Genomic DNA, 24,499 nt, shown 5'->3' on the forward strand with positions numbered 1-24,499 from the left:
GATATCAAAGGAGTCGGCGTCGGTATTCTAGGAGTCGGACTTTTATCATCCGACTCCATAACCCTGGTTACAACTACTGTCAATAATTTCCTTTACTCTGTCTAAACTAGGAAAAACTGAACAAAAATTCCATGATCAGTTTCTTTCCTAGAACTGCCCATTTGTGGAACATAATGCTGTGGAGTTGCTTCTCAACTGACTATAACATGGTTGTCGTCAAGTCCAATGTAAACAAGTTCTTGTTGAGCTGTCTTCTTAAATAATAGAATTCTATCCAATTTTCACAATTACCAATCATCAATGTTGTCTCAGCAGCCACCTGACATTCATTAACCCTTCCCCGTGAATGGTCTTTGGGCCTCGATAAATGGTGACTCCCTAGTATAAAAAAATTAAAAAAAAAAAAAAAAGTAGAAATGATTTAAAATATTACATTTCTTGTATATATTTATAAAGCTTTATTAAACAGTTTTACTAGCCATCACCAAAATGGGTTCATAATATTGAGATACCCTTTGGTATAAGTTCAAAGGGATTGAATCGTCAAGTACTTAAAAGCAATTAAAAACATTGCTGTGGTGAAGATCAAAAACAAGTAAAGTTCTAGCTAAGAAAAATTATTAATTTCATAGGTCTTAAAATGATTGAAATTGGCTCAAGTTTGAGGAATCTATAAAACCCTTTACCTCTGAATTAAATTTCATTAGAGGTAAACACTTTTCTAATTAAGAACCTTTTATTAAGAGAAGAGAATTCTTACCTATCCTCATAATAGAATGCCGGTTTCAAATTGAATGAGAATGTGTATTATAAAGGTCGACACACGCCACACATACTTATTAGGAACATAGTTGTCAAGAAGTGTAAACTTGCAGCTCATAAGTGATTACCAATTAAATCTTGAAAAATTATGTAATATTTCAAAACCATTATTTAATAATATCCAAGTTTGTAAAAACATTGTTTGTATTTGAGAATTAATTAATCTTTTTAAATTTGATTGCATAATATACTGTATTATGTTTGTATATAGCTCTTTATTAAAGATGACATTGGTGGTAAAACAAATATTAAATAACTTTGATATTCTCATATATTTGTTCATTCTTAAGGTTTGCAGCTTAAATTATTGTGACCTTAATATAAAACCTGTTTATCAAAATATATTTTTGATTTATTTGAATTTTTTATTTGCCTCATAAATTTATTTTCCTTTTTCTTAAAAAAAAAAAAAACTACCTAAAAAAAATTAGGTGTCTATCCATAATTTTGAAAAAATTTTCAACTACTTAATTGTTTATAAATTTGTCTAAAATTCTATAAGAAATAGATTTTGAAAAAAATATATATTTAGGATTAAATGATATATTGATATTTTTCCTTTGTTTTATTTATTTTTTTAGGTAAAAGGTGTTGCTTTTTGTGTTTTTTTTTTATCTTTTAGTTTTGTTTATTTTGTCATAGCTAATTTTTGTTTACTTATAGCCATCTTGTTTGGCATCTAGTGAAACAAACAGCAATTCTTGCCTGAACGTCTTAAAGAAGAAAGATGTAAGTAAGGAATGACTTGCACATCAAATACATGACACATCATTTGTCTCTATTGATGAAGACCATGTTCTTATAGCATGACATATTGTGTTAGTCAAATCACTGATTATGAAAAAAAATATAGCCCCTGATATGCTGGATGAGTTGAAATAAAGATATCCAAATCCTTGTAGCTAATATAATTTTTCTGGAAAAATGCTAAAATCTAGACTCACAAATATCAGATCCACTCAGACATTCTGCACTTTATTTCCTGCAGGAAGTATAGATTGTGTGTATATTTCTCACTCTGACCTAATGTTTTAATTCACATTTGCATCCTGGTTGTTTTTTGCACCATAGTTGAATCCTTGAAAATAGTCTTCTATATTTTTACTAGACTTAATAATTGTAGCGTTTACAACCCTTGCCTATTATAGACAAAAAATTCAATGGCATTGATTTTGTATATTTCTTTTCTTGCAGTGAGTTAATCAGTTGTAATACTGAAAAAAAAAACCCCACTTCAGTGGAAACATTAAAAAGAAACAAAAATAAATTCAAATTTATAAGCCATGTTTTTGTATTTTTAAAATACTTTTTTTCTTGCTCTATAGTTAATGGAAATAAATGAAATTTATTTTTCAGATTATCTCAGATTAAACAGTAATACTGTTTTTGTATCATTTGGATCATTCTTACTATTATTCCTATCTTAGTTATTGTATTCATGATTCAGCTGATGTAATCTCTGACCTTAGCTGCATCTTCTTGAATTGACAATCTTCTGGTCAGATTTGTGAATTGTTGCTCATGTCTTAAACTTGCATGGAATTTTAAAACACGTATATATAATTTGAAATATGTATGGTAGTAATAATAAATTTAGAAATATGTATGTATATACAGATGGTAGTAATAATAAATTTAGAAATATGTATGTATATACAGATGGTAGTAATAATAAATTAAGAAATATGTGTGTATATACAGACGGTAGTAATAACAAATTTGGAAATATGTATGTATATACAGATGGTAGTAATAACAAATTTAGAAATATGTATGTATATACAGATGGTAGTAATAATAAATTTAGAAATATGTATGTATATACAGATGGTAGTAATAATAAATTTAGAAATATGTATGTATATACAGATGGTAGTAAGAACAAATTTACAAATATGTATGTATATACAGATGGTAGTAATAATAAATTTACAAATATGTATGTATATACAGATGGTAGTAATAATAAATTTAGAAATATGTATTCTATACAGATGGTAGTAAGAACAAATTTACAAATATGTATGTATATACAGATGGTAGTAATAAAAAATTTAGAAATATGTATATATATACAGATGGTAGTAATAACAAATTTGGAAATATGTATGTATATACAGATGGTAGTAATAACAAATTTGGAAATATGTATGTATATACAGATGGTAGTAATAACAAATTTGGAAATATGTATGTATATACAGATGGTAGTAATAACAAATTTGGAAATATGTATGTATATACAGATGGTAGTAATAACAAATTTAGAAATATGTATGTATATACAGATGGTAGTAATAATAAATTTAGAAATATGTATATATATATATATACAGATGGTAGTAATAATAAATTTAGAAATATGTATATACAGATGGTAGTAATAACAAATTTAGAAATATGTATATACAGATGGTAGTAATAACAAATTTAGAAATATGTATATACAGATGGTAGTAATAACAAATTTAGAAATATGTATATATATACAGATGGTAGTAATAAAAAATTTAGAAATATATATGTATATACAGATGGTAGTAATAACAAATTTAGAAATATGTATTTATATACAGATGGTAATAATAACAAATTTGAAAATATGTATGGTAGGAATAATAAAATCTAAAATATGTATGTCTGTATAATTCATACATTTAAAGATTTAAAGTACAGAGATTTACACATGTAATAACCTTGCTTTCAATAATGTCACTGATTCCTTTTTTATTATGGTGTGGGGAGGTAAGAAAGAAATATTTTTTTCATGTTTCCAGCTTTTAATAAAATTAAGATTTTTTGGGATGGGTTTTAAAGCTTAATTAAAATTAACAAAAATATATGTGCTATTAAAACCTCCTAGTTGACACATTACAAAGAAATGCATATTTGCAATCTATATATATGACTTAGATTATTTTTATGGGGGAAATTTCTGTGTAAGTAATAAAACTATCCTAAAAGTAGTTCTTTAAATTTGTGTAAAATTTTTAAAGATTGCCATATAATTATTCTTTATGTATACCTTATTGCAATGTTTTAAAATAGTTACTTAATATATTTTTCGTTGTTTTCTTACTAATTGATTGATCTTTGAATGAACCAATTAAAGCTTTAAAAAAAAAAATCAATAATTCTCAAAACTGAGTTTTAATGCTAGTCATTTTCAAAACCAGTTAAAAGTAGCTTTTGGCAAGCTTAAAGCAGTGTCTTCCAACTTTTTTGTTTTTCATTTTTTTCTATTTTATAATGATTTGATATGGTTTAGATGCTAAATTTTCAGACTATTGCGGAAACATTTAGAAAAATATTTTCAGAGTTGCTGGGAGAGGATGGGTACTGATTGCATTTGTTTTTTGTATTTTTTGGGGGTTTCTTTGAGGTTTTTTGGGTTTTTTTTTCAGCTTTTCGTATAGCTGTTTCCTAATGGAACTGATCCTGATCATTAAGAGTTCAAAAATTTAATTTATGCACTTTTTTCTTAAGTGTGTAAACAAAACTTAAAATCTGATCTGGATTGTATATATATTTGCATCCTCACATATAAAAACGATGCAGCACAAATAAAAGGAAATTAAAGATGCAATAAAAAGAGAGTAATTATAAAATTAATTTATTGCTAAAAAAAATTAAATTGCAGGATTATTTTCATTTGTATTTAATTTTCAACAAGGAGCAATTGAATTTATGATATTTAAATTTATACACGGTTGTAGGCTATGACATTTGAATTATTGTAAAGAAATTAATCTAAAAAGAACATTAATCCCCATAACATAAACATAATACTGTGATAACAATGCAACACACAGTAGAAAATTGATATGTTGTGTCTGTTTTAATTCAACTAGCTAAAAACCAACTGCTTGCAGTTTCAATAATATTTCTTCAAAGGAAAACCATAGAGAAATGCCTTGCAAAAAGTGGAAACTACAAATATTAAAACTGGTTTTGGAAAATGTTTCAGTTGTAATCTATATATATATATATATATATATAAAAGCTAAAATGTGTGTGTGTATGTATGTTCGTTTTTTTGTTTATGTCTGAGAAAGGCTTTTTTCCGAGAAGCGATCAGTTGGCTCACTTAAAATTTTTTATATTACGTCTGAATGATAATATCTATGAGTTAACAATGGGGGTTGCCATTTTATTTAATTTGCCTGAGTTTGAAAAGCTAAATATTCAACATTTTTCGATCGCCGCGTGTGAATTGGGCTTTTTTGTATAATAATAAAAGCGAAACGAAGCTTAAGACATCATTCCCGGTGCGATTGTCAGAAATGTCCAAAAACAATCAGCTTTGATCAATGTGGAGTTTCTCCTTATATCAGACAATTGCTATTCAATTTGGACAATCCCCTTTTTATGGGGAGCTGGTCCCCCCCCCACATCTTGGGGAAACAAAAAAAAAAACCTAAAAAAAAAAAAAAAAAAGCTGCCCCGCAGTAAATAAAATACTGTCCCATAGTGAAAGTTGACCTCATTAAATCATTAAGTACAGGCATGGGCCAATTCTTGATACTTAAACAAATTCAAACATGTTTCCCTTACTATTTCGTGGTGGCCCAGTGGTTAACGTTGCGCATTTTTTTCCGCACTTTAATTTCCAACTTCGCTTCAAGGGTTCGGGTTTGATCCTTCATACTTACCTACCAAAACTTTTTTTTTTTTAAATTTTACCCCCCCCCCCTCTCGGACACAAACACCTGGGCAACGATTTTTTATTCTTTCGTTTTGATTTACCCAAAACCACACACACCTCCAAACACCCGGGCAACGCCGGGTACCCCCCGCTAGTAATTATATAAAACTGAGTTAGAGCCCTAGAACCAACTATTTAAGAAACCTAAGCTTGGAAGAGAAGAAACAAAAAAACTTTGGTTTACCAAATAAGGAATTATGTTAAGAATTGTTACTTTCTTTTATTTTTACACATAATTTCTACATTTGTTTTACAATTTATTTTCGTCTTTGTCGTTTTTATTTGCTGCGAATAATTTCTATCTCTTCATTTTTCGTCTGCTGTTTATTGTTCAGTTTGTGCTCTTCAGATCAGGATCAAGAAAATATTTTATGCATCTTTGTTTTCTTTCCACCTGCAGGTAGCTCAAGGGTTTGCCAAGTGAATCAATACCCAAATCATTTGTCATGAGTTTGTAACCTGCTACTTCTCTCTCTTTTTTGTCTTTTTCTCTCTTCATACTCTTCTTTGTGTTCCTTTGCATGAGCAGAGAGAGCGCATTCAAGACAGTATCTTTTCAAGCACTAAACCACTCTATTATTTTTTATAAGGTTTGTCTGTATTTTGGGATAAAAAAGCATTGTATTTCTTTGGATTACTGTCCTCACTGTTATTTATATTTCAACTACGTTTCTGTCTACAGCATTAGTTGCAGCATACTGATATTTGTTAAACACACAAAATAAAGTAGACGTAACATTCATGTTATTTGAAAACTGCCGTAGAAATGAATAAAGTTAAAGATGTTGACAAATATCACATGATTTGGCATTGAGATATACAACGGTTACAGCACTCTCTCAAATGTAGATTTCGTTAGTGTCTGATAAATAAGCCGTGTTTTTTGTTGCTCATTTGTTCAACAATTAAAAATGGATTTATGGTAGAATTTTCTATTTCAATGTTGGAAATTCTTATGTAAACATTGACTTTATTATCATTTAATTTAAAATTAATGTATGAAAGTGAATTTGCTTTTGAATTAAAACTAACATAAGAATGGAAAAAGTCTTATTGCTTTAAATTTAACTTTTATGATAGTTAAATTATGACGTTTCAAAAATAAATGCATAAAATTATGAACATTGCTCAGTAATGGTGGAAATAATTATTTCTTGATTAAAATTGAAAAATAAAATCTAAAATAAATTACAAAACCTAAAAAAAATTAGGGCACTTGTGACTTTGGTTATGGACAGACACATGCACATTTCTTATTGTATTGAAGAGTAATAGATAGAACAAAATTGTCGTGAAAAACTATTTAACAGTTCTTTCATTAATTACTTGACCATAGTATCTCTAGGAAATCTTTTGTCTTTTTCTTTTTGCATACCAGCTGTGCTTTTTTTTCTTTTTTTTTTATAGAGCAATCTGAACTTTGTAATTGTTTAACCTAAAAAATAATTATTGTTCAATCCTCATATTGATTAATAAGTGCTCTTTCAGAATCTTAAGATATTGTAACTCTGTTTTGTATTAGCGTTTTTTTTTGTTTTTAAAATTTTTAAAATTATCATTATTCCAAATCATTCCATAAATGTGACAGAATTTTTTAAGTGTAATGTGTACATCGTATATTATTGAAAAATGTTAATAAGAATAATTAGGTGAATGTGTAATGTAAGTCTTAAAAACAGGCTTAGATCTAATCTTAGAGTAAAATTAAATATGGATAGTATGGCTGGGGTGACGTGTGTAGAACATTAGACTTTATTAGTATAGTCATGTTGAAAGAATTGATGAAAGTTATTGGGTTAGAGATAGCATGGTCCGTTTACAGGAGAAAGCCAAGGAAAACATGACCAGCAAGTGATAAGGATGGATTTGAAAGAAGGATAAAGACCTGGTAAAAGATAGGTTAGTTTGGAAGTCCATTTTTAAAATCCATCTGATACTAACAGCTGCTAAACTCCTGACTGACAAACAATATGGATTCAGGCAAGCCCGTTCAACAGCAGATATCTTAACTGTAGTTTCTGAACGTATATACCGTTCATTGGATAAAACAGGGGAGGGTAGAGCGGTGGCCCTTGATATATCTAAGGCTTTTGACAGGGTATGGCACGATGGTCTTCTAAGGAAAATTAGATCATATGGAATCACTGGAAGAATTCATAACGTAATTAAATCCTTCTTAAGTAATAGAAAAATCAAAGTTGTCCTCGATGGACGTACATCCAAACAACATGACATAAATGCGGGAGTGCCTCAGGGGTCTATCCTTGGACCGCTATTGTTCCTGATATTCATAAACGACCTCCCTGATAATATTGTTTCGGAGATGGGTATATTTGCCGATGACACCACTCTCTATAACAGATATGAGGGGAAAACAAATGAACACATATCCAAGAAAATGGCAGAAACACTAGAGGATGACCTCCAATCCGTAGTGGAATGGGGACAAAAATGGTTGGTCTCATTCAATGCTGCTAAGACTAAGCTTGTTTCCTTCAATAACTACAAGAAACCTTCTCTACCACCAATAGCAATGGCCAAGAACACATTGCCTGAAAGTACTTCTTTTAAACTCCTCGGCCTAACGTTTACAGGGAATATGAACTGGAATAGATACATTGAGAGCATTGCCAAGGCTGCTGCAAGGAAGGTTGGCTCCCTCTACCGTGCTAGAAAACTACTTACGCCTGCCAGTATCCTATACCTCTATAAGGCAACAATTCGCCCATGTATGGAGTACTGTTGTCACATCTGGGCTGGTGCATCTGCTGCTTGTCTCTCGCTCCTGGACAGGGTTCAAAAAAGAGTCGCCAACCTGATAGGTCCTGAACTGTCATCTAGGCTTCAACCGCTGTCCCATCGACGAGATGTTGCATCCCTCTGCCTGTTCTACAAATACTTTAATGGTGAATGCTCTGACGAACTGCAAACACTTGTACCTCCCCGACGTAACTACCCCCGACAAACCCGACAAGCTACTAAGTCTCATCCCTTTACAGTGGAGATCCCTAGGTGCAAGAAAACCTTTTACTCCAATAGTTTCTTCCTCAGAACTGCGGGTCTTTGGAACTCCCTTCCGGGATTCTGCTTTCCCAACTGCAATGATATGCAGAAGTTCAAGTGTAATGTTAACAAACATCTTTCTACTCTTCTCCCTTCATAATGACCCCGCAAATTAATTCCCTAATAGTAGCCCCCTACTTCAAAGTGGCACTGTGCCTTGTTTGGGGTGAAAATTGAATAAAAAAAATAAAAAAAAAAAAACTTGTCAACATGTACAATGGATGTTAAACTGAAGATAAATATCGGAAAGCATGAATTATGTAGTTTGCCATAATAATGAATGAACTAAAAATGTATATAAATTTAACATGATAGAGTATAAAAAATATAGCTTTTTAGATGCAAGCACATATTTGAAAATAAATTATAATAGTTTGGTCTAAATAAAGTTTTAAGTTTGAGTAATTAATAATCATCTGTAAAATATGTGATTGTGACCTAACAAATCTATTTGAGGAATAATCTACTCTCAATATGGTGACTTGTTAAGGACCTATGACACATACTGTCGTAAGGCAGAGAATACATACTCATATCAAATATCTTTAATTTCGAATTAGAACCACGGACTTATACTAAGTAAATATTAATGTCCTTTAACCCCCCCCTTTTTTTAATGGAGAGTAGACAACGCATTGTGGATGCGTTATCAGCAGCTCTCGTTACTCTCACTTCTCCTTATTTGTCCCTCAGTCCTTATCTCGAATGAGTGATTTTTCTGACAAAGGGTGAAGAAAAAACTGTTTTCCAGGACGGCAGTACTTTGTGAACAGTAGCTTGAGATGTCGGAAATTTTCTGTTTCTATGTCTATCCTTGTGGCCATGTCACTAGTAAGGAGGCAAACGTTCCATCTGGGATGATGTTATCCGCCTGATAGTCAGGGACCCGAACCTTGGATTAACCACTAAGGAGGCTATCCTATCAGCAGGTGCAAAGTACTGGGGCTACTGTATTTTCATCTGGTGAATGGATTCTGGCCCATGCAGTAGTTTCTGGTGGGGCCTCTTGATGCCATACTAGTGGGTAATTGTTCCGGCTTTACATTATGTGCTACAAAAAAAAAAAAAAAAAATTCCTATCTTTTTCTCTCCTGCTTTTCCTCTCTATCCTGCTCTAACCAAGTCTGTCGACCTGTTCCACAAATCACGAATCTTCAACATGAAATATCTCCAGAAAAAAATCACGAATAGAACCCCATCCTCCAACGTAGACCTCTATTACCATGTCTCCTTCTCCAACATCAGAGGTTGAAACCCAATTACAGGAGAAAAAAACAGACATATTCTTCCTAAGCGAAACTGGCATAGGGCCAACCACTTTCCTAGACGAGTTCATAATTAAAGGATACTCCAACTTAACGTCTAAATCTGACCCCCAAGATCACCATGGGCATGGAATATGTGTCTACATTAAAGATCGCTTTCCGTGTGATAGGGATATCTCAATTGAAGACCCTAATTTACCTTATATGTGCTTCTGGGTTGCACTTGTGTACACCACTGCATTTATATTTGCCCTCTATCGCCCCCACAACAGCGGAGTTACTCTCTTTAAGAGCATATCTGAGAAAATTGACCCCATCTTGTCTGCTCATCCTTCGGCTAACATCCACATTTGTGGTGACTTCAATGTCCACAATGTGGAATGGCTGACCCACTTGAACAAGGTAGATGATGAGGGGAGTTTCTGTCATGATTTTGCCATTGCATATGACCTCACCCAGATTGTTCGCAAACCCATCCGTGTGCCCGATACACCTGGTCAATACGCTAGCCTTCTAAACCTTTTTCTCACAACTTCCCCTGAGCTATGTTCATGTTCCGTTCTGCCCCCTCTGGGATCTTCCGACCACGCGGTTGTATTAATTAAAATAAAAACGAAATGCAATAAGTATTCAGATGTACCTCTCCACCGTACTGTATATCAATACTCCACAACTACTGGGATGGCTTCTGTACATTTATATCTGATCTACCCCTACATTCCATGTTTAGAAAGGATGTGTCATCCATAGTATCAGACCTGACCGAATGGTTAATTGTAGGCATAGACCGATTCATACCATCCAAAAAATTTCAACAAAAACCTAATAGCCAGCCATGGTTTTCCCCAGAATGTGCTGCTGCCATCGCGCACAGAAATCACTTTTTCCATAGCTACCAGCGTAATAGATGAACTGTGACTAGAGCTGCTTTCAGGACTGCCACCAACCACTGTAAAAGAGTAATAAAACATGCAAGAGATCTATATGCTCAGTCCGTTAAATCCAAAGTAGCTGAGCAGCAGCTTGGTTCCCATCAGTTTTGGCAAATAGCAAACAGGATCCTGAACAGAAGCATGCGTTCTACCCCAACCATCATCAATGGACCTGAGGTCATCTCGTCAGCATCAGACAAGGCCAAACTATTTGCCAAGAACTTTGCAGCTAATTTTACCCTATACGATGAAGGCCATCAACTCCCGGTATTTCCTCCTATAACAGACAACACACTATGCAACATACAAATATCTGTGCGTGAGGTCGCTAAGTTAATCAAGAACCTTGATTCCAGTAAAGCAACTGGCCCGACGGCATTCCAATTATAGTGCTGAAAAAGCTTCAACCAGAACTTGCTCGCATACTTACAAAACTGTTTAAGCGTTGCCTTAAAAAGAAGTGCTTCCCAACACCCTGGAAAATCTCATCAGTATACCCTGTATTTAAGAATTCAGGTGATAAGTCGTCTCCCTTTCAGTACAGACCAATAAGTCTTCCGTGTGTCATGAGTAAGTTGCTGGAATCCATATTAAATAGAGAAGTAGTCAACCACATCAACAGAAATAACCTTCTTAGTGACATGCAATATGGTTTCCGTTCTGCCAGATCTACAGCAGATGTGCTAACGGTTATATCTCATAGGATTAATGAATCTCTTTACAAAGGCTTCCTCTCTAGAGCAATTGCTCTTGACATATCAAAAGCCTTCAATAAAGTATGGCATAAGGGCCTACTTCACAAGATTTCCAGCTACAGTATAACTGGAAATGTTTTCTCTATCATTAAATCATTTCTCTCTGATAGGCTCATAAGAGTAGTGGTTGATGGGCAGAAATCAGAGGCCCTCAGTATTAATGCTGGAGTCCCTCAGGGGTCCATCCTGGGCCCAACTCTCTTCCTGATCTACATCAATGATCTCCCAAAACACATACTTAAATCATTTGTTGACATCTATGCTGATGGCATGACCATCTATGGCAACACATCAAAGGCCGTAAATGACAAAGTTCTTTCTGATTCTCTCTCCTCTGATCTCGAGCGCCTGGTACAGTGGGGGAAGAGGTAGCTGGTTACTTTTAACATCTAAAACCAAGCTCCTATTTTTACATCATGAACGCTCTGATCCCCATCTGGCATCAATTAAAATGGATGGCTCTTGACTAGGGGAATCTCCATGTTTTGATAAGCTTCTGGGCTTGACCTTTACTTCTGATCTGAAATGGAACATGTACATCAAGGTCGCTGGAAAAATGGTAGGATCCTTCTACTGCTCTAGAAGATATCTCTCTGATGATGCAATTCTCTATCTATATAAAAGCCAAGTACGTCCAAGGGATGGAGTATTATTGCCACATATGGCCAGGAGCTGCTAAAAATAGCCTATCCTGCCTTGACAGAGTACAAAATAGACTATGTGGCTTAGTGGGGGATGCTCTTTTCTCTTCCCTGTAACCTCTCTCCCACAGGAGAGATGTTGTGAGCCTGGCTTTGTTTTATCGTTACTTCCATGGCAAGTGCTCATCCGAGCTCCAATCTCTGGTCACCCCCCCCCTCGCCAATCTTTCACGAAGAGCATCCATCTAGCTGAAACCACTGTCCAAAATTTTCCCCACTCCTTATCTGTGCCAAAATCAAAACGTAGATTCCATGAATAAAGCTTCTTTCTTAGAAGTGCATGCCTGTGGAACTCTGTTCTGTCTGCCTGTTTGCCACCTGACTACAACCTGGATGTCTTCAAGTCTAACATAAACAAATCCTGATGAACCGCCCCCTTAAGGAAGACATTTTATCAAATCTCACCACTAACCTATTGTACACGCAATAACCCTTATCCCTGAGGGGCTTCTGGGCCTTGATAAGTGGTAACCACCTTGTAAAAAAAAAAGTCCAACCAGATCTTATGTTATTTATGTACTAATATTAAGAAAATGATTAAATGTACAACCCTTCCATTTTTTTTTTTTAAATTTTTTATTCTGCTATTTCATTCTGAACAAGGTACAGTACCACTTGGATGTAAATGGCTACTATTTGGAACCTAGTTTACAGGGATACTATGTAGGGAGCAGCAAGGTGTATGTTCACATTATACTTGAACTTCTGCATGTCAGTACAGTTAGGTAAATAGGGACCCGGGAGGGAATTCCAAAGACTAGCAGTTTGAGGAAGAAGCAATTTAAGTAGAAAATAGCAAATAATTTTCACTAAATGATGTATAATATAAGTATTGTGTTAACATTAAATATCCTTAACAGTTGATATACTGTCAAACATGCAGATTGAAAAATTTCAATGTTTTATTTTTTCTTGTTTACATTTTAATCCAGGCAAATAGTAATTGCTAAGAAATCATTATGCATTGATTAAGGCTTTCATCTTTTGATAATAGTTTATTCAATAAATAACCTATTTTTAAGGTTTAAAAGTTAAAAAAAAAAAATAAAACAAACTATGCGGACTGATTAAGATATTTGTCCTTGTGAAGAAGCTTCTAATATTTTGAAACAATTATACAGAAGAACAATTTTTTTAAATGAAATTATGAAATAAAATATACATAAGACTATGTTCATGTATAAGAGTGTTTTCTCTTAAAGATGTCATTTTATTTGGAATTTTCTGATTTAAACTTGGTTGAGTTTTAAGATTAACTGAATTGTTTTATAGGTGTTGTTTTTCCATTTATCAAAATGAATTGGTTCTAATTGTGGCTGCTATTATATTGAACCGATTATGATATGAACATTGGAAAGGTTAGAGGATTCTTTAACAAAAGTATATAGTGTTAAGACTAAATGTTTAATATCAGTGTTGAAACAGTGTTTTGATTTTATTTCTTTGTGTTTTGAACTAAAATAACTAATAAACCAGTTGATATCATTCTTTGGGATTCTTTTTGGTCATTACTTATGGTGGGAAACTATATTTGTTATCAGTATCATAGATTCCACAAAATTGTAAGTATTTCATTGTTTTCTGTTGAATTTTAATGAAAAATATGTATAGTTTAATATTTTCATGTTTTCGATTTAGACTTTTCTGTGAAAGAGTCAAATTTATGGCATAAAAATTCACTTTCTGAATTTTAATTTAAAAAAAACATTTTTCAAATTTGTATTTATTGTAAAATTTTATATAAATATGAGAAATTCCTTTTTCAATTTAAAAAATGTTTTTTCTATTTTACTCAAAATACATCTTTTGGAATTCTCATTATCTTGCAGTTAATATGATTATCTCAATTAAAAACTGTTCTATTTACACTGTAAAAATACTTTTTGTTTGATTCCCTCCAAGTAGGTTATGCATACTCGATTAAGTTTGTATACAGCCTAGTGTCTACGTCACTTAAGCAATTGTCACAAAATTTTGTTAAAATATTAGTCATGGCTTTACTTAGAACTGATTTAGGATATTTAGGTCAAAAGTTGAGATCATGGAAAAGGTTAAAGTTATATTTTGTTGATAACTTTGGTTCTGTTAGTCATAGAGATTCACCACTAGATCCATATTGTAGCCAATGAAGTCCTTCATATTATTTGACCAACATAAATTTGTTTTTTTACTGTATTGATCTGATGTTCTTTTATATTGGCAATCACCATGCAAAATTTTAGCCTGCTTGGATAAATAGTTATTATCAATTTTTCTGTGGCATAACTTTGGAAATATTTCGTGCATTATGGAAATGTAAGGTCCAGAGAAGATTTTGATTGATTGTTATGTTATGCAAATAAATTAAGTTACATGTATGGTTTTATTAAGCTCTGTGTGTGTGTTATGTTTCCTCTTTTGAGAAGTTGTCTTTTCTGTTGGATAATATAAATAACAATAAACATGAAAGTCAACTCTTCATATAAAAATAAGTAACCCGTACAAGTCTATTGAATTGCTAATGACTTTGGTTGAGTTTCTTTTTATTATGCTATTAATGTTGATTATCTTGTATAAATGAAAATTTGCCGTTTTTCTACCTAAAATGATTTGCTCTACAAAATTAGCATTTTCTAGTTGTTTACAATCGTTCATAGTTGAACTCATAATCTAAATGTAAAACTAATATTGTTTTTATTTAAATACAAATTTTATAATATAAATAATAAATATCTAATTGTATGCTTAAAATTGTATAAAATAACTTTGTAACAGATGTGTCTTGGCATGTAAGCAAATAGTATAAAGTCTATTTGATTCTTTTTTATTAGATAAGAATAAAAAGTATCTAATGAATATAATATGGTTTCATGGTGAGTAGTCGTTTATACTATTTTAGCTGACTTATTTTATTAACTAGTAAAGGAATAATTTGTATTTCTTTCTTGAGCTTTTTAAGGTTTTGTAACTTTATGATTGGGGCTAGCTTTCATTAGAAATGGCTCCCTTGGACTTATTTTATTTATAGTTTTGTGAAAAGACATATTAGAAAATATGTATACTCCATATTTAGAATTTGTTTATTCATTCTTTTGTGAACTGTTATCCTCATAGTTGTTGTTGTTGTTTCACTATGTTTCAGCCAACTCCTCCTCCGGCCGTCAGGTGATTAACCGCGACTGAATAGGAATACTTAGTCTTATAACTGTATCCCCAGTAATTATTGCCTTCCATAGCTGTTTTCTCACCAACTAATCTTCTGGCCTGCTTAGGTAGGATTGAAACTGCTATCTTCAGACAGTGCTCACCTGGAATTGTAGAGCCTCAATGTCTCTATTCAATGCGCCATGGCCCCAAAATGATTACTGAAGATACAGTTACAAGACTCTGCATTCATATCCTGTCGCAATTAATGAATTGAAGAAGGCCAAAGGATAAGTTGGCCGAAACATGGTGAAACAACATCTATGAAGATGAGGATACAAAAATAAAGCCTCATCTCAAAGGATTTCAAAAACAAAAAATGTCATTTATAAATGCTATTATTAAGAAAAACTTAAGTCACCTATATTTTCTTCTATGAAGTAGCAACACAAGAATTCCAACTTATGTTTATAATTGATATTTTTTAATCCTTTTATGAGTCATTTTTATTTGTATACCTTACAATTTTAATATTGTATTCCAATTCTCTTGTTCAGTTACCGATGTCAAATGCAATCTATATATCTATAAAAGTGATATTGTTGTCTGTGTCTGTCTGTATGTGTATATTTTCCTACCAAATTACTGTCAATTTTCAGTCTACAGACGCGAGGTTTGACATAAGGGGTATTGAGATTTGGGAAAATCATTTTAATCGGTTTTTGGCCAGAAATTTGGCTTTCAAGGGGTCAAAGTTCAATGATTTGACCTTTGAAAATTACCGAACTTCTCTGCCAATTTTGGGTCTAAATGCTTGAAATTTTAGATGTAGGTTACTTGGACATGGATCAAGCTTTTTAATTTGATTTGAGCCCAAAACAAATGTTAAAGGATCAAAATTGGGCTCAAGGTTAAAAAAATTTGACCTCTCAGCCAATTTTTGGTCTAAACATTTGAAATTTTACATAAACATTCAGCAAGCTTTTTAATCAGTTTTGGGGTGAAAATTTGGCTGCCAAGAGGTCAAAGTTGAAAAAGTTGACTTTTGTAAACTCTACCAAACTCCTCTGCCAATTTTGGTTCTAAACACTTGAAATTTTAGGTGTAGGTTACCTAGACATGAGTCAAACTTTTTAATATATATATATATATATATATATATATGCACATAAAGTTATGAACAGTGCAGAATGCCCGAGGAATGCTGGTCTGAACTGCTAGAATTCTATATGACTTTAATAAAAAGTATTGAATATTCTAAAAGTAGCATTTATTTTCCTTGAAGTAAAAATTTCTGATCTACCAACAAATCATTTTGTTTGTTTTTCAGATAATAGATTAAATATGATTGCAACTCTAATTTATTAGAATTGTTTCATTACAATTTAAATTCTTCTGCTTGATTTTATATTCAATCATATATAATTAGTGGGACCCATTAACCAGCATTACCCAGTGGAAGCATACCCTATAAAAAGCTTAAGTATGGCTATTGTTGGTATTTCCCAACCCTAACCTCCTCATGTTAAGAATGGCTTTTGGAGAAGACACTTCCAACATCCTCATGGTAAGAATGGCTTTCAGAATAGACCCCCCCCAACCCACTCCTGTTAAGAACAGTTTTCTGAATAGACACCCCATTTTGTGGGGGGGGGGGAGTCAAAATATCTGCTCCAAATTTAATCTTGATTATCGCTGTCATGATCCCCACATGCAAATATTATGAACCAACCTGGAAATTTTGGGTGTGCTGTGTCGGTCGGAAACAAATGTAAATGTTGGGTACTTGTGTATTTTTTTTACCGTGCTGAGATAACGTTATTTTGAAAGCCATTCTGAACATTTGAGGGGAGTGTTTTGTAAGTAATCTATGCTTTCACCTTGAAATTTAATAATCACATGATTACATGTTCAATAATAATGTGATTAAATTTTACCTCTATAAAGCTTGTGAAGCATTTATAATATAGACATATTGTTCATGTCAAAATGTAGAAAACTTATGTTTGCATCAAACGAGATATCCATGTTGACCTTAAAGATTCCCTTTTAGTAAGAGTGTGTGTGTGTGTCGGTCTAGAAAAAAACAGTAAAAAGAAAGGAAAGGGAACATTCCATCATTAAACAAAGTAAAATAAAAGCCTAAAATGTAGTGTCGTCGGTAACTGCTTTGACCAAAAACTTCTATTAAATATTAGTTTTTTTAAAACCCAAATAGGGCGCAAATACGTAGGTAAACCAAAATGATTTTTAAAAAAATAATTTTGCAACTGTAATTTCTATAATATAATTTTGTGTTTATGCATGTAGATTACCCCTACTGTATTTTTTAGAAAAATAGTCATAAAAAATTATATTGCTTAATATTCGAAAAACTACTTATTTGCAGACAATAAAAATGCAGTATTCTTTTTTAAAATGCAAATAAGTCACAAATAACATAGGTAAACCAAAATGATTTTTTATTTTGTAAATTTTGCAACTGTATTTTCTATAAAATAATTTTTTGTTTATGCACGTAGATTACACCCACAGTATTTTTTTGTAAAAAGTAGTCATCAAAAAGAACTATATTGCTTAATAATCGAAAAACTACTTATATGCGGATAATTGAAATGCGGTATTTGTTGTCAGCATACTATTTCCCATTTAAAATTATAAAAATAACCTAAAAAGAACTAATGTAAAATAGCGTGGTACCACAAATAATCAAACACCGAAGTTCTATTTATTATGTATAAAATAAAATAAAAATGTCAAAAAAGTTCTGTCCGTATTGTTTGTAAGTAAATAAAAGGTTTATAATGTTTAAAAATATAAAAAAACTTCTATGTGTATTGTTTAAAAGTAAAGAAAATATTCTGTTTAAAATAAAGTGTGTAATCTTTTTTGAAAATTTTTTTCTCCCTCTCCCTCTCTCTATCTCTGTCTACTGCCTCTCTCGAACTCTCCCTATCTGTCTTTCTTACTCTGTCTGTGTATCTGTTTCCGTGTATTTGTTTACAAAATCTGTCATTTGCTCCCTGTTATGGCAAACCTCGAATATCGTGCTTACGTTTCTTTTTTTTTTTTTTTTTTTTTTTTTTTTTTCAGAAAACAATTTTAATTAACAATAGTATAAGAATTGAAGTAATACAATTGAGAAAAGTAAAATAAAACCAAAAAAGCAACAATTGTGTGTGTGTGTGTGTTTTAATTTTTTTGTGTGTGTTTTTTAGGTTTTAACTATTGTAATGTGTATACAGAGCAGCCATGTTTTTAAACATTTAGCATGTTCGTTTATTCAATAAGGTGTCTATTCTCGACAAGGCGAGTTGAGAGCTAGCAACCGATGAGAAGTGCCGGAACTGTTTAAGGGAGAAATTATTTATCTTCCGGGTATAGATTGGGGGCGGGAAGAGTACTGTAGATAGAGGGAAAAATAAGAATTACTTCGTCTGTAGATAATGGCTTTCCTAGGATGAAATATAGGATTTTATTCTAAAGAATAAATGTCTATAACGGTGTTGTAAAGCTATATAAGATAGTGGATAATAGGTTAGATGTAATAAATTTGTATGTGGCATCTGTTCTTGCAAACCTACGGTAATTTGGTCCAAAGGGGAATTTCTGCAATCAAAATATATATAGGACTAGTTAGCCATATTCTGACATTATTTAGAAAGATGTAAGTTTATTAACAGTTGCTATTGCCACTTTTACTTAGTCAAACATGGAATTTTTCATGGTCAATTTTTTATCAAGTAGTTAGTAATTTTAGAGCTGAGAAAATGATCCCCCCCCCCCGCCCCAATAAATTGAAAAAAAAAAAGGGAAAAATTTTAAATAGTACCCTGCTACATTTAGATTAAAAACAGGAAAAAAATTAGATTGGGTGGTGAAAAATCACAATGCCATCATCCAATTTTCCTTCATTTCAAAATTGAGGACCTATTCCGTTATCATTTTAGGTTAAAATTAATATTTGAAAGTGCCCCCCCCCTTACACACACACCTTAAAATGTAAATTATTTATTGTTTGTAATTTGATTTTTTGCAAATATATTTTCAGACTGCTTACATGCCTATAAAGAAAATCTTCCAAAATATTTTCTGAGGGTCATGTTTTTAATTGAAAATGCCAAAAGCATGTTTTTGTTTTCTGCATTCCTCCCATGAAAGAAATCCTTCTACACTGAAGCAATTAATTTTGTTTCAATACATTTACTAGTTATGGGATGATTCCAAAATTTTTCTTGATTCCGGTACAATTACCAATTCTGTTGTAAATTACTGATTCTTATTCTTTTAAAGATTTGTTACTTAAACAAAAATTAATTACTATAAAACCCCATATCCGTATTTATTTTTGCGAAACGTAAACTGTACACTGGAAGTGGGGGATGTATATTACACCAATAAATCTTTGTAAATATTTTTCCTCATATGTTTTCCTTGTAAGTGATTAAAAGTTGTGAGACAACTAAAGATTTGTTTCTTTTAAAACAAAACTGATTTGCAAGATTTGTCCTTAATGCTATTCGAATATTTCCATAAAGAATTGAAAATAGTCAACTGAAGAAGAATGTGTAATAAAGAGAATTCCTTACAAAGCCCTCCTCTCTATATTAAAAATAATTTTCTAAATAATGTTACTATTTAGAAAAACATTCTTAACATGAGGATGGTGGTGGTGGGGGGGGGGCGGCATTAAATATTCTGTGATTTATTCACTGTAAAATAAAAATGTTATTCATTTTTCAGCTGATTACATATAAACGGCCTGAAAAACTTGATAAAAATAAAATAACAAAATGTGAGTTTCACATATAAAGTTAACATAAAATGATCACCTTTTTGAATCAGACAGCATTTTAAGAATGTAGTCAATTTTGTTTGTTTTAAATCTTGGTCATGTTCATAATACTTTGGTATGAAATATGTCATTGTGAAAAATCATACGAAATACTCTATCTTCCTAGTACTAACCCTAAGTCTGAGTGGTAACACGAAAAATAAAGCGATTACTAGTGGTTTTATGACTTTGCAGGTCAGATTTAGGGTTAGTGATAAAAAATTTTGGTTAACTGCACTAAAAGTTATAATGGCCTAGAAATAGGTGATCATTTTATACTAAATTTCAGTGTATAACTAGTTCCACTCTACATTCTCCAATAACTTTTTTCTTTTCAGTGTTTTCATACATAATCGCCTTAAAAAAATAGAATCTCATATTTGTGTGTGTAATTTTAAATATAGATAATAATTTTTTTTTTTTTTTTTTTTTTTAATTTAGTGAATTTCTAAAAGATTTTGTTTCACATTTTATCCAAGGTTTTGATAAACTCATCTATATTTTTCATTTGTGCAAAAAAAAAAAAAAAAAAAAAAATACAATAAAACATGAACTATTTTAGATATTCAGAGATGACTAATCCAGACAATGATAGGCAGGTCGGTGACATGAAAATAAAAACTTTGAGAGGTATCATATAAACATTGAAAGTGCTTAAATAAATTTGAACATTTCCAATGGTTTTCTAAGGGAATAGGAGTAAGTGAACTCTCGAATATTTACTTTGCTTACCATCAGTAATCAATAAATGAATTAAATTCAACTCAGAAAATCAATGGAATTCTTGGTCCTGTGGCACTTAGTTTTGTTATCTTCTAATAAATAATAAATCAGGTATTTTGTGGTGTATTCAACAAAACGCATTAGTAGTCAAAAAGCAAATATATAACAAATTTAACCAAAGGCAAGATAAATTACTCTTCTATCTTCCTAGATAAGTTTGGATGGTTTAGCATATTTTAAAACGTCTATTTAATTCAAAACACATGTAGTGCCAAGATTGTAAGTTAGAACGATGGCAAGATGGCCAACATCAAAGGTTTATCTAAGAAGTTTCGATAATTATTTAAATCATGAAAAGATAATAAAATAGTGACAGGAATTCACTCAATAAATGTCATGTTGACAATTATTGAGTTGATTTCTATCAGTATTTTGTTTATTTTTTGAGTTTTGAGCCATTATCGACACTTTTAAAGCAGTAATTGTTGATCATCTTGTCAGTTTAACTTAGCAATTCACTACTTTTTATTTGAGCCAAATAAAAGCTCTAGAATATGTTAAAAAAACAAAAAACCTATTCAGGTATGGAGAACAGTAACTTATCTTGCCTTTGGTAACATTTAGTTATATATTTGTTTTACCGTATATACTTCAAAGTCCCCAAATAATCGTTTTTTTTTTTGTTTTCATATATATATATTATAAAGAATCATTGAAAATCGGAAATGACTCAAATTTTCCCTGATACCAAAAGTTCTGATTTTTTCGATTCATGATTCCAATTAATCGTCCCAACACTATCTCTACATTGGGAGAACATGAGTTTCATCACAGAAAGAAATTGGAATCAGAAGTAATAGAAAGGAAATCAATAATACAAAAAATGATATGTACCAGAGAAAACATTTCTTCAAATTTTCCTGGTTGACGTATGTAAATAAAACGTAAAGATGCTCACTATTTAAAAAAATAAATAGATGAATAAAAATAGAAATCTGAATAATTCCAAAGATATGCTCTATTATATTAAATAGTTAACTTAAAAATTGATTTATTTTAGTGTTTTAAAATGAAAAATCTGTTTATTTCCCTTTGTTGTAATATCATTAAGTTTTTTTGGTCCCCCAATTTATTGGAGAGGGACCTATGTTTTCAGTGGCATCCGTGCATCCGTTAGTCCGGACTATTGCCAGACAACCATCCGTTAGTTTTTCCTGAAATTTTGCCACAAATTGTATTTCATTAAATAGATGAGCACAGTAAAAAAAATTTTTTTTACAAAAATTTCCGTTGCCACCCCCCCAACCCCCAGGGGGCTCAAAAGAGGTCAAAAATGCCCCAAAATGGCCAAAAATGACACTTTTTGCCCCACAACTTTTGATCCGTTCATTAGATTTTTTTGAAACTTAGCCAAAATGTGGAGCCCCTTATTCTTAATATAAATCCAGTAAGGGTAACACTGGCAAAATTCTGGTTTGCGTCCCTGGGGATTTTCAGTGCTAAAAACGCCCCTTTTTGTGGCTTTTTTTTTAAATAAACTGTCTGACTATAAAGTGGTTTTTCACAGTGGTCAACTCAAATATACATTTGTTAAGGCCTGAAACTGCACCATTATCCATTTACACTGAGATTCGGTGTCCCCAGGGGCTCAAGAGGTCAAAAATGCCCCAAAATGGCCAAAGATGACACTTTTTGCTCCATAGCATTTGATCCATCCATTAGATTTTCCTGAAACTTGGCCAAAATGTGGAGGCCATTGTTCTTAATATAAATTCAGTATGGGTGACCCTGAGAAAATTCTGGTGCGCATCACTCTGGGACTTTTAGGCCTTAAAAAAACATGCCCTTTTGGAGCTCTTTTTTCATATTACTCAAGAACTTGATATGTATATCTATATAGTAGTTTCCCATCGTGCTGAATTCAAATATACATGTCTTAAGGCGGCGAACTGCATCATTTGACCATTTTCACTGAGAGTCGGCATTCTCAAGAGCTCAAAAGGGGTCACAAATGCCCCCAAATTGCAAAAAAACAACACTTTTTACCCCATAACTTTTGCTCCATCCATTAGATTTTTCTGAAACTTAGCGAAAATGTGAAGGCAACGTTGGCCCTTCACATTTCTTACATTCATCATTTCTTCACTATTTTTTTGTGGCACCATCTCAGATGCAGCACAAGAGGGGGATCATGCACGCGTGGCTTATTTTTTCTGTGCCTGTTTTTGTACCAACTCAAAACCTATGAGTAAAGTTTGCGTTTTTGTTGAATTAAAGTATGTTGTTGCAGATTTAGTGAACAAAAAAGATTTCCACTTCATACTTTCCCAGCTTTTTCCAAGGTGAAGATTAAGATAGACAAATTATATATATATATATATATATATATATATATATATATATATATATATATATATATAATCATTCAAACACAGTAGTGTTTTAATATATAGTTAAGTGGCAGTTTTTATCATTTAGAACGGCTTTAAAGCTTCACCGCTCACTCATTTTTTGACCAAATTTCAAACAATTATTACAGTTTTTAGATCACCTTCTCAGCTATATTGTGAACAAAAAAAGTTTCAGTTTTCATTCAATAAAACAAAAGTTATGATAAATGTTTATGCTTGCATTTTTCTATTGTAATATATATATATATATATATATATATATATATATATATATATATATATATATATAAGCAAAAGCATGCATCTTCTCCCTGATTTGGAGTGATTAGTATTTTTTACTGTCTGATATAAAATAGTTGTATTGAAATACCTATTTTTCATTTTTATCAGTAGACAATGAGATATACTATGAAAAGTTTTATGAAAGTCTAAGTACACAATCTCTTTACTATTTTCATTCAATTTATGACATCTATACTTTCTAAATGACGTTAAGGAATTGATTCAATTTTGATTTATTCAGATTTAACAAATCATTTGATGGATATATATACAGGCGATTGGGGATCACCTGTGAATTTGACTCTCTTTCATACTTCCAACAGAGAAAGCTGGTTCAACCCACTTAGGGTGAATGCCATACAGAAATAGCAATTCATTTTGTCAACCTTTGAGAGCATTGGTTTTGTTTTATGGCATATCAATTATCGTAAAGTACTTTTATATCAAAATCATATGTTCTCACATACAAACATTTTTTTACAGTAATTTAAATAGATTTTATTTTATATACAGCATCTGTTTTTCCTAAGTTTTCACTTATTTAGTACTTTTCGGGCTCAATGTCATTTAATTTTGGTGATCTTAGAAACACCAATATGTTTACGTGACAAAAAAAAATATATATATATATATATATTTTTTTTTTTTTTTTTTTTTCATTTATGCATAAAATGAGTTTAATTGAACAGGGTGGACTTGGTCTTTGATTTTTAACAAAATCTTTTATCAAGATTTGCAAGCATAACCTTTCTTGGAGTTTTCATCAGATTATAAAAGTTGAATAAAACAAAGCTTCTCATTTTAGAAAAAGGTTAAACATTGGCATTTTACAGAACACTAAAAAAAAATCTATTTATTATAAAACTTATCTTTCTGCTTTTGT

At 31.6% G+C, this 24,499-nt stretch overlaps 1 protein-coding gene across 2 annotated transcripts in view; it reads left to right on the plus strand.

The window, feature by feature from the left end:
• Positions 1-24,499, plus strand: part of LOC145286136 (uncharacterized) — a 539,596-nt gene that overhangs the window by 186,760 nt on the left and 328,337 nt on the right. The window contains exon 21 of one of the 2 annotated variants that reach the window (XM_080134856.1): positions 1,486-1,551. The exons of the other annotated variant lie outside the window; for it this stretch is intronic. Coding sequence (XP_079990982.1) covers positions 1,486-1,551 — 66 coding nt within the window. The remainder of the gene's footprint in view (positions 1-1,485; positions 1,552-24,499) is intronic. 2 annotated transcript variants of the gene reach the window in all.

The sequence above is a fragment of the Euprymna scolopes genome, chromosome 10 (genome assembly GCF_053919585.1).
Source record: "Euprymna scolopes isolate OS-2025 chromosome 10, ASM5391958v1, whole genome shotgun sequence".
NCBI lineage: Eukaryota > Metazoa > Mollusca > Cephalopoda > Sepiida > Sepiolidae > Euprymna > Euprymna scolopes.